The sequence below is a fragment of the Schistocerca cancellata genome, chromosome 2, assembly GCF_023864275.1.
Source record: "Schistocerca cancellata isolate TAMUIC-IGC-003103 chromosome 2, iqSchCanc2.1, whole genome shotgun sequence".
NCBI classification, from domain to species: domain Eukaryota; kingdom Metazoa; phylum Arthropoda; class Insecta; order Orthoptera; family Acrididae; genus Schistocerca; species Schistocerca cancellata.
This window is the reverse complement of record NC_064627.1, coordinates 760,091,363-760,111,736: the sequence shown is the minus strand read 5'-3', so window position 1 is coordinate 760,111,736 and position 20,374 is coordinate 760,091,363. Positions and strand designations below refer to the sequence as shown.

The window sequence follows — 20,374 nt, the reverse complement described above, 5'->3', positions numbered from 1 at the left end:
GGCCGAGCGGTTCTAGGCGCTTCAGTCCGGAACCGCGTGACTGCTACGGTCGCAGGTTCGAATCCTGCCTCGGGCATGGATGTGTGTGATGTGCTTAGGTTAGTTTAGGTTAGTTAGGTTTAAGTAGTTCTAAGTTCTAGGGGACTGTTGACCATAGATGTTAAGTCCCATATTGCTCAGAGTCATTTGAACCATTTTTTTTTTTCAAGAACTGAAAAAGAAATTGACGATTTTATTTATTTATTTAATTTATTTATCTACTTATTTATTTAAGCTGATGTGATTTACGGCCATTCAGTCCCTCTCATCATGGAGAGTTGCATCAAACCAGTCTCAGGACTTCTTCTCGTTGGTAATGACCTCTCGAAACTGCGTCTCTACTTTTCTTATTTTTGGCGCGATTATCACATTCAACTGTTCGAAATCATGTAACGACAATCTAGTGAAATTGTGTTTGTTGCTTCGTGATTGAAATTGCTGATAACAGGTACGCAGAACGTTTTAGCACACATCAAAGTGGGCGCCATTTAACGTGCGGGTCGTGTTTGAGCGAAACTATAGCTTTCTCCACTCTTTTCGAAAACTTAGCTGGAGTGGTTAATCATATCCCCTTCGTAGTTCAGCAGTCAGAGAGGTGACGCAGTCACGTTGAGCATCACGAAAAACGATTTCGCTGGCCATTGGGGCTCAGTTCGAAGCAGGACTCATCACTGAAGACAGTTCTACTCCAGTCAATGGGGTTCTGGAGACGCCCCGGACAGCAGTGGGATACCATACCGACTGTCGCACGCACTACAGTCCGACAACAAAAAGTGACGGTCTGGGGAGCGATTTCTTTTAATAGTAGGATCCCTTTAGTTGTTACCCGCGACTCAGCGCTAAGTCGACGATATTATAAGGCTCGTTTTGTTACCCATCATGGCAAGCCACACTGGCTTACATTTCAGCAAAGGTAATGCCCGCTGGCACACGGTGAGAATTTCTAATGCTTGTCTCACTGCTTGCCTAATCCTAGCTTGGTCAACAAGTTCACCGCATGTCTCCCCAACTGAGAGCGTTTTGGAGCATTACGGGCTGGGCTCTCCAACCAGTTCGGGATTTAGACGATCCAACGCCCCAGTTGAACAGAATTTGCCACGATTTGCCTCAGAAGGACATCCAACAACTCTATCAATCAATTCCAAGCCGAATAATTGCTTTTACAAGGGCCACAAATGGACCAGCGCGTTATCGACTTGCTCAATTTGAGAAGCTCTTTGTCTTGAGTAAATCATTCTCTTTTCTGAAATTGTAATCATTTGCTTGTCTGTACATCTACGTCACATCCAACAATTTCCGCCCCATTCGGATAATTTCATCGTGATGCGTCGTTTTTTGTTCCCTTAGAGTGTAATTATAAAATTAATGGATTACAACTTCCACCGTTTTTCACTTGTTTACACGTGCTTCCACGATGAGAGTAATAAGGAACTATGGATCTTCAGTGATCGCACCTCAGTTGTTCCCATTTGTTGTTTTACTGTTTCCTGTTGATTCTTGAGCAAATAATGAAGGGTACCACTTCTTTGTGAAGTGGCAAGAACACAATCATAGGTGTGCGTGATTCCAGTACTCCTTTCAAGGCAAACTCCGAGACAACTGAGAAAAGTGAAATAAGGGAGTTACAAAGCTAAAAACCAGGAAAAGGTTTTTGTGCAACGTATTGTCACCACACTGAGTTTGATAATACACTGTTGCAGTAAATTTCGAGCTGACATGTCGTGCCTTATGATTAACTTCCCATGTATGGTGTTCTCAAGTGATGATACAAACTATCTGAGATAAGGAACACTGTTCTTGGAACGACGGAGTCGGAAGTTAAGAAGGCAAACGGGTTGTGGGATAACTTTGCAAATAGTTGTCTATGCACTCTAATAAACGTACGAGGGTTGGGACTTTAATAGTGGCAACTACTTATTTACAGTTCGTACAAAATAGATACATACAAAATAGATACGTGTTTCAAAGTATTGCTGACCTTCAAAGTAGTCACCAGCCTTGTGTATAACCCGTTGCCAGAGATGTGGAAGTCGTAGGATACTCTTAGCAGTGCCAGTTAGGTTTGATAGTTCGAGCTGCCCGGTTTATTGCCCGACGAATTTGTAGCAGTTCTGAAGCGAATGCCGTGAAGTGTTTCCTTCAGTTTAGAACTCGAGTTGAACTAATGAGGGCTTCAGTGAGGGAAGTGCAGTAGGTGGTATAGCACACAGCAGCCCCATCAGTCAAACAAATCAGTAACAGCTTGCACTGTACGTGCTTGAGCATTGTCCTGCAAAATGATGGTCATGTCTTTCAGAAAGTGTCATCACTTCTGTCTCTATTCTGTTCATTTTTGGAACAGGACCTGTGACCAGCTTCAGCCAACAATTCTCGCTGCCTCAGGCATTTCTGGAGCAACCCTGGGGTTTTTCGAAAGCGTCAGATTGAACTCTGTGCGACGTTGGTAGTACCGCATAAAAATTGGGAGTCGCCACAAATAACAAGTGTAGCAGACATAGCACATTGCGCAAGTCGCGTGAATAAATAAATTTTCTACTGGGATTTTCACTTTCGTCAGCAGACCAACTTAAAATTCTCATTTTCACTTGCAAATTTCGATTCGACAATTTTCGGATCAGGTTTACCTTCGTCATCGCTGCAAGTTTACTTCACATTACAGAAATATGTTGCATATGTACCATGTGCGATCCGATTGTCATTGGAATACCGGCGAGATACATATAACGATGTCACGAACTGCACGGCCCCTCCTGCCGGAGGTTCGAGTCCTCACTCGGGCATGGGTGTGTTGTCCTTAGCGTAAGCTAGTTTAAGTTAGTTGAAGTAGTGTGTAAGTGTAGGGATCGATGACGTCAGCAGTTTGGTCCCTTAGGAATTCACACACTTGAACATATAAAAGAGAAGACATACGACGAAAATGAAACAATAATCACTGTATACTTCCGTGTGCGTGTGTGTGTGTGTGTGTGTGTGTGTGTGTGTGTGTGCGTATGTAAAGCGTGATGTAACAACTGAGAGTAATTTGCGAGTGGATCGACTACTATCTTCGTTTGCAATTATAATGAGTGGGATGAGCTATTTGTGTTGTGCCGACATGGTTTTCTACGATAAGGCTGCGCCTTACCCCCTCCACTGTCACTTATTACAACTGGGTCTGTCCTCCGTCTTAATGACCTCGATGTCGGCCAAACGCTCCAGCCTTCCTTCGTTACTTCTTTGCATGTCTCATTCAAATCATGAGTAAATAAGAAGTTTGTTAAGTCATCTGTCTTGCTTCGTGAAAAGATAAAAATAAACATATCGAAAACCTAGCGTATGAGTATTTGTTACTATTTGGTCTACCATTTCGAAGGATATATGTGTTTACCACTATATGCGAAAACATCATTGTGTACTTACCTCGATTCTCCTGACTGAAACGAGCACCTCAGCTAATTCAGCTATGCCTCTAACGAAAACCATGGACATTGTCTGGGCCAAAACATTGAAGTAAGTCAGAACAACGAACACCTGAAACATCGTGCACATTGACCGGTTAGATAGATATGTAAAATAGAACTCGTTCTTTGCAGTTATGAACCTGTAATTGAGAGGGCGCATTCCAGTTAGATAACGACTTTGGGCTGCTTTATGCAAGTATAGTATGGGAATATTTGGGAAACATGCACATGTAACTCAACTTTTAAATGCTACAAAATTAATTTTCATTTAAAGGAAATGATTTTGATTTACCTTGTCTGCTGTAAGGTCGTTTCCTGTTAGAACAAACGTGATCAATGAGCAACACAGTGCGACTCGGGTGGTGCATAGGTTGAATGACATAAAAATTCCACGTATGTAGGATGTTTTAATGATAACCTTCAGCTCCAGCCTGAAAAATACGATATTTTAATTTGTGCCATCATATCGGAGAGGTGTACTCGATGAACGTAAGGGATTTCTAACATGACATCACATGAGGCAGCGGTATTTAATGATGCAGAACTGATAGTCGTGAGTGGCATGAATGGCAGTTTACTCACATTAAGATAACGCGCGGAAGTGGTTACTTACTTTCTGGCCAGCTCAATTAGCTTAGCGAAAGGTTTCTCCCAGGCGTACATCTTTATCACTTGCATTCCGGAAATGATCTCATCCGTGAGACGGACTCTCTTGTCTGTTTTTAGCGCCGTCTGACTGCGGTATTTCGATGAGAGCTTGCCCAGATACGCTGAAAGATAATTTTGACATGATATTTAAACGTGTGATCTATTAGCTGTTAAACGACGTTAATGATAGCTCTGACACTTCAGATACAAGTTTTTATTTATAAATGTTGACAGTGTTTCGGGAGTCATTAACAGATAAAACTAATGAAAATATACATAGATGCACAAAAAACATTCGATTCTGGCGCCTTTTCGTCATGTATTACCATATCAAGAATTAGATCACTAGACAGATCAGATAAAATACATAAATGGCAGAACTACACATACAAGACTGTTTACATAAAATTTTGCCTCACTGTAGCTTTTAAATTGTGTAATATGTCTGAGAAATAAGGAAAACATAACTACTGTTTGTGTAGACGTAAAGAGAACATCTACCATCTATCTGCAAAACCTCTACACAATGTACCGATCTGTGAAAGGGTCTTTTAACAATCTCCGTTGACGATGATTATGAGAAGATAAAATGTCATACTCATAGTGTGCTGTAAAGAAACGTTTCTTTTTATATCAATGGTTGCAGACGCACAGAACTAAATAACTGAAATCGAGCAGGAAGTAACAAAGGACTATTAGAGAAAAACTGAAAATATTAGACTCCTGCAAAGGAAATAGAACACCTTGAAGAATTCAGGCAACATAAATAAACTCATACTTCTAACTTAAAACAAAAACCATACGTGTTGGAATAAATCTGTATTGTGTAATACTTATCAGGTATTATTTTTCCCTGTGCAATTTAATCTATCACAAAGAAACTTTAGCATTCTTTGATGTAGTGGCCATTGTCTTTCTATAAGGGGCTGTCAAAAGAAAACGAGACAGGTGGGAAAAATTAATTAAACTGTTTATTATCTCAAAAGTAATACATTTATCCTACTGTTAGAGAATATAGTCACTGCCTTCGTGGAAAAATGTTGGCGGTTGCCTATGGAACCATGGTTGTACCCAGGCGTTCACCTCTTCGTCCAAAGCAAGTCGATAGCCATGGATGTTCTTCTTCAGGGCTCTAAAAATATAGTAATCGAATGGAGAGATGGTTCATATGGCTCTGAGCACTATGGGACTCAACTGCTGAGGTCATTAGTCCCCTAGAACTTAGAACTAGTTAAACCTAACTAACCTAAGGACAGCACAAACATCCATGCCCGAGGCAGGATTCGAACCTGCGACCGTAGCGGTCTTGCGGTTCCAGGCTGCAGCGCCTTTAACCGCACGGCCACTTCGGCCGGCTGAATGGAGAGAGATCGGGGCTACACGGAGGATGTGTAAGGGCTTCCTAGCGAAACTTCTGCGCGTAGACGGAACAACCTTGGCAGCATGTGGAACTGCCCACATGTTTCGAGTACGTTGCAGAAGTTTCACTGGGGAGCACTTAAACATCCTCCATGCAGTCTCCTCTTGCGATTTGCGTACTTTTGGAGTCCTGAAGGAATATATTCGTTGCCGTCGACATGTTTCGGATGAACAGGTGCTCGCTCGGATACAATCCGTATGGCTGTTACGTTTGAAATAATAATCATTTTATTTACTTTTTCCCCATTTGTCTCGTCTTGATTTGGCAGCACCTTATAGAAGCTGAAATAGACTTTCCCGTTTTACTGCAGGTTCAAATGGCTCTACGCACTATGGGACTTAACATCTTAAGTCATCAGTCCCCTAGACTTAGAACTTCTTAAACCTGACTAACTTAAGGAAATCACACACATCCATGTCCGAGGCAGGATTCGAACATGCGACCGTAGCAGCAGCGCGGTTCCAGACTGAAGCGCCTAGAACCGCTCGGCCACAGCGGCCGGCTTTACTGCAGGATCCCACTGTTTTGAGTGAAGTGTCGTTCCTCGCAAGAGGTGGTGGATTCACGCAGCATCCAAAATATTAAACTGGCGCACAAAGCCAGTAAAATCCTCATTAAAACGTCCCAAACGATACTAAGACGTTCATGCACCAATAATCGCCGGTTACTCAATTCCACACATCGAACGTTTTCGATTTTTCATGTGTGACTGCAGTTTTGGATGTTCTTCAGTTGGATCATCTTCACGAAAAGTATAACCATGTCTGGTTTCAGCCGCGCGGGGTAGCCGCGTGGTCTTGGGCGCCTTACCACGGTTCGCACCCCCCCCCCCCCCTCCCGTCGGAGGTTCGAGTCCTCCCTCGGGCATGGATGTGTGTGTTGTCCTTAGCGTAAGTTAGTTTAAGTTAGATTAAATAGCGTGTAAGCCTAGGGACCAATGATCTCAGCTGTTTGGTCCCATAGGAACTTACCACCACCCGTCTGAATTTAGCTGTCTATTTGTAAAGTACTGCAAAGCAGGAATGTATTTCATATAAACCTTCATCTAATTTAAACGAATTTCCATTGGCGATAAACTGTTCAAAAGAAATATATGATAGCTTAGTATTCCAGTTAATCCATTTGAACGACACACACAGGATACTGCTTCTCAAAATGCGTGTAAACAAAACTATTCCGTAGATCAAGTGTACTCTTGACTTTTCTTGTTGTCAAACATAGACCAATAAAATAAAATTTCATTGATGGCAGCGTCAGCTCTGGTGTAGCCCAATTATCTTTCACCTTTTCGTTGTATAGCCAACAGAGATGTATAGTCAAATAAAATATCACTGGGTTAAGATATGTTTTGAATAAAAATGAAAGCAACTGAAGGTAAGTAATTTGTTACAGACTGAATAAAAGTGAGCTACACCTACAAAGTAGAGTCACAGAATAAATATTTTTTACTTGTCACCCACAGTTAGCTGGAATGGCAGAAATAAGCGAATAATAAACCGGGAAAAGTTCGTTTTTCTTAAGGTTAATGCAGCTGTTTCATTTTATGTCTGATCATTATAATCGGCTATGTTGTCATTAAAATGAGCGTGTCTAAAGATCGTGGAATGTAAGTGGCGAGGCAGGAAAGGAACATGATTTGGAGCGGCTTGGAAATAAATCATTCGCTCGATTCCGGAAACAGGAAGTAGGGAAAGTGTTCTGGACGAGCAGATTGTAATGCCACAACGATTCGAGACGACAGTAACACAACGGTCACTGAACTAGCATCAGCAAACATGCGTGTTCTTGAACATATTGCATTTGAGTCAAGCTTACACATTTAGTTAAGATACAATGCAAGTTGGTGGAAGTAGTTATGTAGTCCCCAGAAGTAATTGTGTTACTTCGACTAGAATAATTTCGCTGTTCACAACAAGAATATAAAAACAAAACAATAGACACTTGACGGCTTTACCCTGAGTAGGCACGATGACGAAGACCAGGCCAATTCCAACGAAAGCGGAAGCACCAATCATAGAGTAGATGAAGTAGGCGCAGATACAGCCGGTGACTGGCGCGCACCACATGCTGTGCATGAACACGGACACCAGGTCGAACCTACTGACGTCGTTGGACAGCAGGTTCACCACCTGCCCAGCAGCCGTCTCACCCAGAGCCGTGCGGCTCAGCCGTAAGGACTGAAATACACGGTGTTATTTGTGTCTGTTGCTCTTTTTGCAACGTAAACCTCTTAGCTTATTGATTCACTATGTTTCAAAATATATTGTTGAGGAGACAAGAAACGTAATCAAATTCCAATAACTATTACCTATATACACTTAAGAAATAAAGAAGAGAGAGAGTGAAGGCAGGCTTAAAATTTAAGAAAGCTAACTACGGGGGTAATCCCAAAAGTAAGGTCTCCAATTTTTTTATTAGTACATAGACCCGTTTATTTCTACAATGGTTTACATCAGTTTACAGCTTGAACATTTAGCTATTTTTCGACACGATCACCATTTCTGTCGATGCATTTTTGTAGGCGATGTGGCAGTTTTTGTATGCCTACGTCATACCAGCTCGCCGCCATGCTGTTCAGAAAGTTATGAACCTCTTCTTTCACCTCGTCGTCGGAGCTGAATCGCTTTCCGGCCAAACGTTTTTTTAACCTAGGGAACAGGTGATAGTCACCGGGCGCCAAGTCAGGACTATAGCGTGGGTGGGTGATTATGTTCCACTGAATCTGTTGCAGGAGAGCAACGGTTTGCCGAGCGATGTGTGGGGGAGCGTTGTCATGTGTATGTGTACGCCCTTGCTCAATATTCCTCTTCTCCGGTTCTGAACTGCCCGTTTGAGTTTTTTCAGAGACTCACAGTACCTGTCAGCATTAATTGTGGTCCCAGCGATTCAGCCCCGACGATAAGGTGAAAGAAGAGGTTCATAACTTTCTGAACAGCATGGTGGCGAGCTGGTATGACATGGGCATACAAAAACTGCCACATCGTCTACGAAAATGCATCGACAGAAATGGTGATCGTGTCGAAAAATAGCTAAATGTTCAAGCTGTAAACTGATGTAAACCGCTGTAGAAATAAACAGGTCTATGTACTTATACGAAAATAGAAGACCTTACTTTTGGGATTATCCTCGTAATTGTGTCACAAAGAAGTTGTTAAAGCATCGTGCCAGCCTCGCTCTACTGATGTAACAGCGCCATTTTGTAAAGTCGTTATCGATATCAATAATTGCTTCTTAGCCTACATACAGTCTCATAAATTAATTTTTTTTAAATGTAAATATCGATAAACTGCAGTTCGTTTTGTTTCTTTCGTGCTGAAGTATCAAGGGTTTCATGAATATTTCATGAAACTCTTAAAAATAATTCATTGATGATACTTAAACCTTCCACTTTCTTTGACAGAATTTTCAAATATTTGGAAAAAGTCGTGGAAGATGACTTATTGATCATCGAAGATCTTTACAGTGACCATTTACAGTGCGAGAAAGTAGTTTTTCGCGGATGTTGACTTCCCATCATTCGTCATGCCAAATAAAAATCTATGGTCATGGACTTCTCAGACCGGGCTAACTGAAAGGTAGAAACAACTGCGATCATTTCATCGACTGGAAATACACTACTTTTGCAAGACTTCAGAACGACAGTAACTTTCACATGATGTTACTGCCTAGTAACATGAACTTGGACGATACATAGAAAGAACAGCTACACTATAGTACAAAAGGTAACTGAAAGAAATATCCAATGAGACGACCAGAAACGACGCTTTTATTTAAAGACACTGAAGTCGCTGCGGTTCATGATAGACCCCTGGACGAAACAAAAGGCGTGACACGGTTCTTAATAGTGTGTGTGACCACCACGGAAGGCAATGCACGCTCTATAACGTGTTCCCATGCTGATTACAAAGTTGGTGAGGAGTTCTTCCGGTAGGGCGTTTCATTCCTCCACCAAGGCGGATAACAATTCGTGGATGGTTGTTGGTGCCTGTGTACGTGCTGCAACACATCTCCCCAACGCATGCCACTCGTGCTCGATGGGATTTAACTCAGGGGAAAAGGAAAAACCAGTCCACTCGCCAAATATCCCCTCGTTCCAGGAGCTCCTGCGCTTGCGTTGTGCGATGCGGTCGCGGACTGCCATCCATAAAATTGAAGCCACGGTCGAACACAACCCCACGTGGGGATTAAGTACACTGTCAGAACATCATTTTCGGGCGAGTGTACTATTTTCAAATATTTCGAGATCAGTATGCCCGTGCAACTGTTTGACTTCGCACACCATAGCACCTCGGTCACCAAAATGATCATATTCTGTTCCTGGGTGCATTACATGTTCCCATCTATCGCCATGTAAGTGCACTCCAGTATCTTCGAAATGATAGTTTTGGGTCCAAGTGTTACAGTGTGGGAGGCGTAATGTTGTATGGGCGTACTGGTCTCCAAATCTTTGACCACAGTACACTCACCGGTCAACGTTATTGTAACATTGTACGTCTTCCCAATGTGCACCTCATCAGGGATGCATTCGGCCCTTATTTCAATTTTACGAATGACAGTGTGCAACCTTATCGAACAGCCGCAGTTGGAACGAGAGCATACGCAGCTAACGGACTGGCCTGCACTTTCACCCCGACTTAAATCCCACAGAGCAGGAGTGGGATGCGATGTGGAGATGTATTTTAGCCCGTCCACATGCACCAACGACCATACAAAAGCTGTCTACCACGCTAGTGGAGGAATGGAACTCTCTGCCATATTCATTGACTTCCGGAAAGCGTTTTACTCGGTGCCCCACTGCAGACTCCTAACTAAGGTACGAGCACATGGGATTGGTTCCCAAATATGTGAGTGGCTCGAAGACTTCTTAAGTAATAGAACCCAGTACGCTGTCCTCGATGGTGAGTGTTCATCGGAGGTGAGGGTATCATCTGGAGTGCCCCAGGGAAGTGTGGTAGGTCCGCTGTTGTTTTCTATGTACATAAATGATCTTTTTGGATAGGGTGGATAGCAATGTGCGGCTGTTTACTGATGATGCTGTGTTGTACGGGAAGGTGTCGTCGTTGAGTGACTGTAGGAGGATACAAGATGACTTGGACAGGATTTGTGATTGGTGTAAAGAATGGCAGCTAAATCTAAATATAGATAAATGTCCATTAATGCAGATGAATAGGAAAAAGAATCCCGTAATGTTTGAATACTCCATTAGTAGTGTAGCGCTTGACACAGTCACGTCGATTAAATATTTGGGCATAACATTGCAGAGCGATATGAAGTGGGACAATCATGTAATGGCTGTTGTGGGGAAGGCGGATAGCCGTCTTCGGTTCATTGGTAGAATTTTGGGAAGATGTGGTTCATCTGTAAAGGAGACCGCTTATAAAACACTAATACGACCTATTCTTGAGTACTGCTCGAGCGTTTGGGATCCCTATCAGGTCGGATTGAGGGAGGACATACACTCCTGGAAATTGAAATAAGAACACCGTGAATTCATTGTCCCAGGAAGGGGAAACTTTATTGACACATTCCTGGGGTCAGATACATCACATGATCACACTGACAGAACCACAGGCACATAGACACAGGCAACAGAGCACGCACAATGTCGGCACTAGTACAGTGTATATCCACCTTTCGCAGCAATGCAGGCTGCTATTCTCCCATGGAGACGATCGTAGAGATGCTGGATGTAGTCCTGTGGAACGGCTTGCCATGCCATTTCCACCTGGCGCCTCAGTTGGACCAGCGTTCGTGCTGGACGTGCAGACCGCGTAAGACAACGCTTCATCCAGTCCCAAACATGCTCAATGGGGGACAGATCCGGAGATCTTGCTGGCCAGGGTAGTTGACCTACACCTTCTAGAGCACGTTGGGTGGCACGGGATACATGCGGACGTGCATTGTCCTGTTGGAACAGCAAGTTCCCTTGCCGGTCTAGGAATGGTAGAACGATGGGTTCGATGACGGTTTGGATGTACCGTGCACTATTCAGTGTCCCCTCGACGATCACCAGTGGTGTACGGCCAGTGTAGGAGATCGCTCCCCACACCATGATGCCGGGTGTTGGCCCTGTGTGCCTCGGTCGTATGCAGTCCTGATTGTGGCGCTCACCTGCACGGCGCCAAACACGCATACGACCATCATTGGCACCAAGGCAGAAGCGACTCTCATCGCTGAAGACGACACGTCTCCATTCGTCCCTCCATTCACGCCTGTCGCGACACCACTGGAGGCGGGCTGCACAATGTTGGGGCGTGAGCGGAAGACGGCCTAACGGTGTGCGGGACCGTAGCCCAGCTTCATGGAGACGGTTGCGAATGGTCCTCGCCGATACCCCAGGAGCAACAGTGTCCCTAATTTGCTGGGAAGTGGCGGTGCGGTCCCCTACGGCACTGCGTAGGATCCTACGGTCTTGGCGTGCATCCGTGCGTCGCTGCGGTCCGGTCCCAGGTCGACGGGCACGTGCACCTTCCGCCGACCACTGGCGACAACATCGATGTACTGTGGAGACCTCACGCCCCACGTGTTGAGCAATTCGGCGGTACGTCCACCCGGCCTCCCGCATGCCCACTATACGCCCTCGCTCAAAGTCCGTCAACTGCACATACGGTTCACGTCCACGCTGTCGCGGCATGCTACCAGTGTTAAAGACTGCGATGGAGCTCCGTATGCCACGGCAAACTGGCTGACACTGACGGCGGCGGTGCACAAATGCTGCGCAGCTAGCGCCATTCGACGGCCAACACCGCGGTTCCTGGTGTGTCCGCTGTGCCGTGCGTGTGATCATTGCTTGTACAGCCCTCTCGCAGTGTCCGGAGCAAGTATGGTGGGTCTGACACACCGGTGTCAATGTGTTCTTTTTTCCATTTCCAGGAGTGTAGAAGCAATTCAGAGGCGGGCTGCTAGATTTGTTAATGGTAGGTTTAATCATCACGCGAGTGTTACGGAAATGCTTCAGGAACTCGGGTGGGAGTCTTTAGAGGAAAGGAGGCGTTCTTTTCGTGAATCGCTACTGAGGAAATTTAGAGAACCAGCATCTGAGGCTGATTTTACTGCCGCCAACTAATATTTCACGGAAAGGCCACAAAGATATGATATGACAGATTAGGGCTCGTACAGAGGCATATAGGCAGTCATTTTTCCAACGTTCTGTTTGGGAGTGGAACAGGGAGAGAAGATGCTATTTGTGGTACGACCCTCCGCCACGCACCGTATGGTGGATTGCGGAGTATGTATGTAGTTGTAGATGCCAGAAGAAATCCTTAGCAGCCTTGTGTCTAACATGGGAGCACTTTGCAAAGCGTGCACTGCCATCCGTGGTAACCACACACCTTGTTAAGAACCATGTTCCGCCTTTTATATTGTCCAGGAGAGCATCGTAAATCGTGGGGACTTCATTGTAATTATTGTCTTCGAATGATAATGTCGTTTCTGTTGGTCTCATTGTGTTTTTCTTTCAGTTACCTTCTATGCTATGCTGAAGCAGTTCTTTCAATCAGCGGTCCAAGTTTCATCAAGATATGTTACTTGGCAGTGACGCATCATGCGAAAGTTGGAGGATGACTGTCTTTGTGAACCTTACAATGAGGAGGAGCTGTGTCATACTGAAACTACAAACGGTCCTCAAAACGTATTTTGAAAAATCTGAAGTATAGTTGTTTATCTATGTGATCGAGTAAATGATGAATCTGGCAGCCTGCCGGTCAGCTAACGACGTCAGACATTTAATGTGACAAAAAAATTATAATACTGTGTGAGGTGTCTGTTTTGCAAGACCACGAATAACTGTTACTTGTATCATGTAAGCCAGTGTGGCAGAAACCTCGATCAGCACCGATAAGTATACTGGAAACAGATCAACTTAAAAAAAATAAGTGAGAAAATATAAGAAACTGAAAACTGGTTCTTATTTACAGATGTTCAAGACACTAGGACTTTGACTCACTTGATTTGTCCTGCTGTATCATGTGTGAGGGAGAGATAGTCACAAAAGGAAAAGTGCCTGTAGACAGTTCGAACGTACGGCGAGTAATGGTATCCCTCAGCGAAACGGCAGCAGGGAATTGGAAGGATCGTCTTGTGCACTCAGCGTGCATGCCTGGGAGCCTCATTTAATATGTTGAACACAGTTTTATCAGCAACCGCCGAGGAAATAGGGTACAACCGCCTGTAGACTGGCGCACGTTGAAATGAGCAACGCTTGTCGTCTGGTCTGACTTGTAAGACACAGTAAGAGTGTGGGACTGCGAAGGAAAAGTTGAGACGGTGTTGTGTTTTTACATGGTGTTTTGATCATTAATGCTGGAATTTTCTGGAAGTGAATGGCCATGCACTTGGATGCCCAGCGACTGGCAGAGATGATTGAGAAGAGCAGCATTGCTCACGGAATTTCAGAGAAACACACTATCTACAGCATGGCCCCAATAACTGCAAATGGTCCACCGGTCCTGAGTCGAGTGGAAGACTTGAGCCAGATGTTTCGAATGTGCTGTAACAATTTGGGCTGCTACTTCTTAGACTTGTGTCATGGAGCTGAAAACCATGCGGTGCCCTTGAATGGCTACATTTCAACCGAGGCAGCTGACTGTGTCTGAGGTCCACAAAAGTTCTTTTTTTTTTATTTATTTATTTACGGCTCTTCGTCGTTCCAAATAATAATAGCTGTAGGAAAACCGAAGTATTCGAAATATTAATGTCAGACCCAAAGACTTCCCGCGAACTAGACTATTAAAATAGTAGTGGTTACCTACCGAAGTATTCGCATCAAAGAACAGAAGTATGACTCTCGCATTATATGGCCATCGAAGGGAGTGATGCGTTTGAGTATGTCTTGTAGACTGCATGCTAAGTAGCATGCTCCAATACATGGAGTGGAAGATTTGGAGAGATGGCACTTCCGAATAAATTGCCAATATATTGGGTACTGATACGTTTTTTTTTTCATAGTAAATTTATTTCAGAAGCCTTTCTGACTCATTCCATGCCCCTTTGAATTTTTAAGTTCACAGATTCATAGATATGCTTGAGAAATGTGGCAGAGACAAGTGTGGAACTCACCTTGCGGTAGATGAGCGAGCAACAGGAGGTGCGCATGCGCATGCCGGTCCTGAGTGCGCCCAGCATGTAGTGGTTGAAGGAGACCGTGCTCAGAGCCGTGATGACGACGATGGCGGCGGCGTACAGCACCGCCTCTTCTCTCGGCATGGTGCGCGGCGGCGTGAAGTACTGCAGCAGGTAGCCCAACATCAGGGGCTGCAGCATCCTGCCGGGCAAACAGGCATTTGCAGTTACCTGACTGGACAGCGGTTTCCTGACTCTAGCAGCCGGTGTTTTTCTCCGGTGTGAGGAATAATCACTCAGTGTTTAGTCGTTGTTTTCGCCATTTTCAGGAGTGGTACTGGCAAACTTGTAAGACACAGTAAGAGCGTGGGACCCCGAAGGCAAAGGTGAGACGCTGTTTTGTTTTTACATGGTCTTTCGATCACTACTGCTGGAATTTTCCGGAAGTGAATGGCCATGTACTGAAAATGGCACAGATATTCCGAAGTACCCTATCTGATGAGGATACCTATTATTGGACATTAATGGGGGGAATGTGCGATGGGTATACTTTCAATGATGATCCTCAAAAGCCGAAACCAGAGATAGCAGTGATGTTGGACGCTGGGGCTGATGTCGGGATTCTGGGCAGGCCAATCCATTGGAATGGTACTATCTACAAACTATTGCCTCATAGATACTGTTTTATGACAGAGTGCATTGTCTTGCTGGTGCAAACAAACGGCGTCTCCGCATTGTTCCCCTGCTGTACGCTGTACACAGTGCTCTAAAATGTGTTCATATCCTTCCGCATTTAGCGATTTCTTAAGGGCAAGTAGGGGACCACACCACAACCGCGAAAATCATCCCTATACCGTAACACCATCTCTTACGTACATCAGTCGCAGTTGGCACTACACTTGATGACAGGTAACGTTCTCGAGGTATTCGCCTAACCCAAATCATCTCATCGGATTACCGCAAGGTATAGTGTGATTGATCTCTCAAAATCACTCGTTGTTAGTCATCCACTGTCCAGTGGCGTCCCTCTTAACGCTACTTCTATGCACTGAAAACAAAAACATAGAGCTTATGAGAAACTGCTCGACCATTGTACCCTGTTCTCTTTAATTCCGCACATGTGACTGATGTACAAAAGCGAAGAAACAACCGCAGATAAACCCAAATACCGCGAGAATACTGAAAATCTAGCGCGACGCGCGTGCTGTATAGCTTAGGTGCTTTTCGTAGGCCAGTTTGAGGTAGTTTTCAGACTTGATAGAAAACAAGCGTCCTGTATCAGTATGTTCGTCTCAACTTCCTCTATATTACAGTGGCACGTTGTAAACAGTGACAATGTATAATACAGGAAACAAATAGAAATGTACATTAAAAGTGTTCTGTCTCGGAAACCACTCGGAATAAGGCATATATCCATATCAAGTTTTTTGTTCAGAATCACTATGCTATCACTCGTAGAAACACGTTCCTTTCCTCCTGACTCACCCTATATAACGAAACATACCCTATATATATATATATATATATATATATATATATATATATATATATATATATATATATATTCTCTCTAGCTCCGCGCACACAGTCATTGTGCTAGCTTGATTGCTGGTGTCATTTTGGAACACACGAATTATTCCTTCCGCTGATTACAAGTGTGGTTGTAAAACATCGCATGAAATACATAGGGTGAGTCAGGGGGAAAGGTACGTGTTTCTACGAGTGATAGCATAGTGATTCTGAACAAAAAACTTGATATGGATATATGCCCTATTCCGAATGATTTCCGAGACAGAATACTTTTAATGTACATTTCTATTTATTTTCTGTATTATTCGTTGTAATTGTTTACAACGTACCACAGCAATATAGAGGAAGTTGAGGCGAACATATTGATACAGGACGCTTGTGGTCTATCAAGTTGGAAAACTACCTCAAACTGGCCTACGAAAAGCACCTAAGCTACAGCGCACGCTCGTCGTGCGAGATTTTCAATATTCTCACGATCTCCCCTCGCAAACTGTTAGTCCTAGACAAAAAATAAATAGGACCTTTTTTTGCAGCAAACTGAGACACGTTTTCGTTGGAGTGTGGTACTCGTCACCCTTCTCCCTCCTAGTGGTGCGGCAAAGGGAAAGGCTGCATCCCACATGCAGTCTGGCCGATTGTCCATTCGCGGTCTTATGCCACAGGCTTTAACTTTACCTTTATAAATTTATTACAGAAGATCATACAAGACTGATATTAAACGTGTTCTATCTCGGAAACCATTCGCAATATGGCATATTTCCCGTTGAAGATTTTTTGTTCAGAATCACTAATACTATCGCATCTCAAAGCATGTACCTTTCCTCCTGACTCACCCTGCATATATATAAGAGAGAGAGAAAGAGAGAGAGAGAGAGAGGGGGGGATAATATACGTGGGAAAACAACGTGTTCAAACGCTCTGCTATTGTAGCTAAATCTGATTGCGAAGAAGAATACGAAACAGCAGATTTTTACAGCTCACCACAGAATTTTCTTTCTAGCCGCCATTTTTAACAGAAAACGTGCCGTCGGAATGTTTCTTAAGAATATCGTGCAAAAATTTGAAATAAGTCGAACAGGAACTTCTCGAGATTTTTATTAATAACGTTTCCCCTATATATTTTAGTATAACTAAACATATACTATCTGATTAAAACAAACCGAACACCCCTTATGTAATGCGGAATTGACCACTAAACGTCACGACAGATGGACCCGCCAGTAAAAAAGGAGGCGGAGGATATTGAAACAGTAACGGCAGAAAGGGGTCGATCAAGAGACTTTAGTGACTTCGAACGTGAGTTGGTTTTTGCATGTCATCGGGGTAACATATCCATCAAGGATATTTCAGCCTTTCTAAAGCTGCCCTAATCGACTGTTGGTGATATTTATATAAACAGTGCACTGTTTTATTTCCTTCCGTGCAGTAGGTTTTAACAGAAAAACTGTAAATTCGTAAAGTTGTGTTTATGATTTATCAGCTAGTGATTATAAAACCACTAGAATCAGAATCGTCCGAAACTTTGTAATGTTACCTGTTCGCAGATTAAAACTGTGCGAAATAGTGTCAATGAAGCTACTATCATCCCATATGAAACAGCTTCAGAGGTCTCTCTCATACCCTGTACTCTAATGATCCCAACCAATTTGACGAATCAAGGTTTCATTTGCAGTAACAACAAAGAAGGCTCGATGTCACAAATACAAATACGTTGGAAATGATTCACGATCAGCGTGTTTTTCGTATGGTCAGATTTAAGTTATCCTTTCACGAAATGTTAGTTCAGAAAATCAGTTCATATTTTTACCACACAGTACCCAAAAAACGAAAAATTCTTTACATTCTGAATTTTGTGATTGTATCGCGTATGAAAAATTTAATCATACTCTGTGATTTATTATAATTTCGAGCTCTGTGTCTCCAAAGTGGACTATTTCACAGCAAAGTGTCGAAATTTGCTTCCTTACACAATGACCAGGGATACCCTAGATTAGGACGTACATCCAACTCCCATAGCTGGGTCCACTACTATGAATATAATTGTGTCCTTGAAATGACGAAATCTTATGATTGGTGGCAGTTGTGAACACGGAAGAAGTAGTGTGACAGTCTAAAGATGACCAATATAGCATTTGTTCATTTATTGTTAACCAGGCACAGAACACGTCTGGTACATGTATTGTACAGCGTCTTCTTAATTCTAAGTTTATCTGTAGACGCCAAGAGAGTCATAGCAGGCATATGCAGCCTCAACATACCTGAGGACTATATCGTAGAGAAATATAAGACATCCCATTCTGAAGTACTCCAAGCCGAACGTCCGCACTATTGCACCTATGAGGCTAGGTTTCTTCTTCTTGAGCTGTTTCTCCCATTGCCTGAAACAAGAATGACAGATATATAACTTACTCCGAATCTGCAAATCTTTTCGTATATAATGGTCAGAGTTTTTGCTTTCGCTGATAACAGTAACCAATATATGCTATCCATTTCGTCTGTAACATTGTTGTCTCTGTATATCTGTCTGCACCAAGAATTTTTCAGATTGTACTGTTTGAGAGCTTCCCGACATAATAACTGCTTTAGTGGTTTACGGGCGTCGCTTCGGATAGTGATCGTTTATCCAAACGAATAAAACACGAATTTGCCGAATCTTTCTTCTCCTGTGAATGGCGAATCTGGAACATTAAACAATAAGTCCGACTTTCTGCAGCCGTGTGTTCACCATACCACACATTCCGCACTTAAATAGCTTTTTCAAATGCGGAACAAACGTATTTGGGCAGATTGTTTTCCGGTGTTAAAGAAGTGCAAGACTATCAAAAGGCCAGAATTTTATGTCCTCACGTCATCGAATATAGTGTGTGCCGTAAATGGTTTAGTATTTGATGTATTAACTATATTAATAACTTATAATTCAGTAATACTACTACAGTGGCCATTATCTTATTTTAGCTTTATGTAGTAACTAATATAAATTACTGATAATTGTTTCTTGAACTTTTGTTGTATCGCGCTTTATCAGTGCATAAGTGTCCGCCCCTGGTAGCTGAGTGGTCAGCGTGACAGAATGTCATACCTAACGGCCCGGGTTCGATTCTCGGCTGGGTCGGAGATTTTCTCCGCTCAGGGACTGGGTGTTGTCCTTATCATCATCATTTCTTCCCCATCGACACGCAACTCACCGAAGTGGCGTCACCTTGAAAGACTTGCAAGAGGCGAACGGTCTACCCGACGGGAGGCCCTAGCCACACGGCATTTCCATTTCCATTGCATAAGTACGACTTTAAATCTGCTCCACCTTCATGGAATCTCTCCCACCCTTCTCAGAATGTGTGTCCTCCACATGGTATATATAGCAAAACTAATTTGGGAAGTCGTTTGCTATCCACTCCCCGTTTGCATTCGAACCAGAAAATGCAATATTTAGTTGATTGGTCTCACTTATTTCATATTCCGTTTCGTATTGATTAACTTCTTGTGTGATTCGTTGTAAAAGAACTTAGTTATATGCGTAGCTTCCTTTTCTCTTTTTTTTTTTTTTTTGGTTTGGTTTGAGGTTTGTGGGGCGCTCAACTGCGTGGTTATCAGCGCCCGTACAATTTCCCAACCTTTGCTCAGTCCAATTTCGCCACTTTCCTGGATGATGATGAAATGATGAGGACAACACAAACACCCAGTCATCTCGAGGCAGGTGAAAATCCCTGACCCCGCCGGGAATCGAACCCGGGACCCCGTGCTCGGGAAGCGAGAACGCTACCGCGAGACCACGAGCGGCGGACATCCTTTTCTCCATCCTGTATCTAAACTAGAATCGCATTCATTGGAACCCAGCTTTCGCTACCATACAGCAATACTAAGAGAGTCATTCTGCAACGTCACGAGCATGCATACGCAGTTGTTTTCCGAGGGTTTCTGTTGCTATCATGGACTATTCGACAACCTTCATACTGTATCTAAGTGACTGTACTTGCTCTAAAACACTTACGCTTCAGGTATTATTTGTATCGCAGAAGCCCCTAATTTTCTTATTGTCTTTTGAATTGTTAAACATCAGATTTATAATGCAAATGATTTAAACAAAAATTGTGCTGATTGTACATAATCTCCCATTTCCTGGTATCTTAAGCCATATGAATGTCCTTGACAACTTGAAACCTACATATTTATGTCAAGTTCCGTACGTCACTTAGATGTCACACAGTGTGAGTGATGCTGCAGATACTCGCTAACTATA

At 43.4% G+C, this 20,374-nt stretch overlaps 1 protein-coding gene across 1 annotated transcript in view; it reads right to left on the bottom strand.

Moving 5' to 3' along the window:
• LOC126162588 (ATP-binding cassette sub-family C member 4-like) overlaps positions 1-20,374 on the bottom strand; it is a 166,760-nt gene that overhangs the window by 104,592 nt on the left and 41,794 nt on the right. The window contains exons 3-8 of the mRNA XM_049919190.1: positions 18,396-18,515; positions 14,605-14,809; positions 7,502-7,724; positions 4,093-4,249; positions 3,772-3,910; positions 3,439-3,549 (exon numbers count right to left, since the gene is read on the bottom strand). Coding sequence (XP_049775147.1) covers positions 3,439-3,549; positions 3,772-3,910; positions 4,093-4,249; positions 7,502-7,724; positions 14,605-14,809; positions 18,396-18,515 — 955 coding nt within the window. The remainder of the gene's footprint in view (positions 1-3,438; positions 3,550-3,771; positions 3,911-4,092; positions 4,250-7,501; positions 7,725-14,604; positions 14,810-18,395; positions 18,516-20,374) is intronic.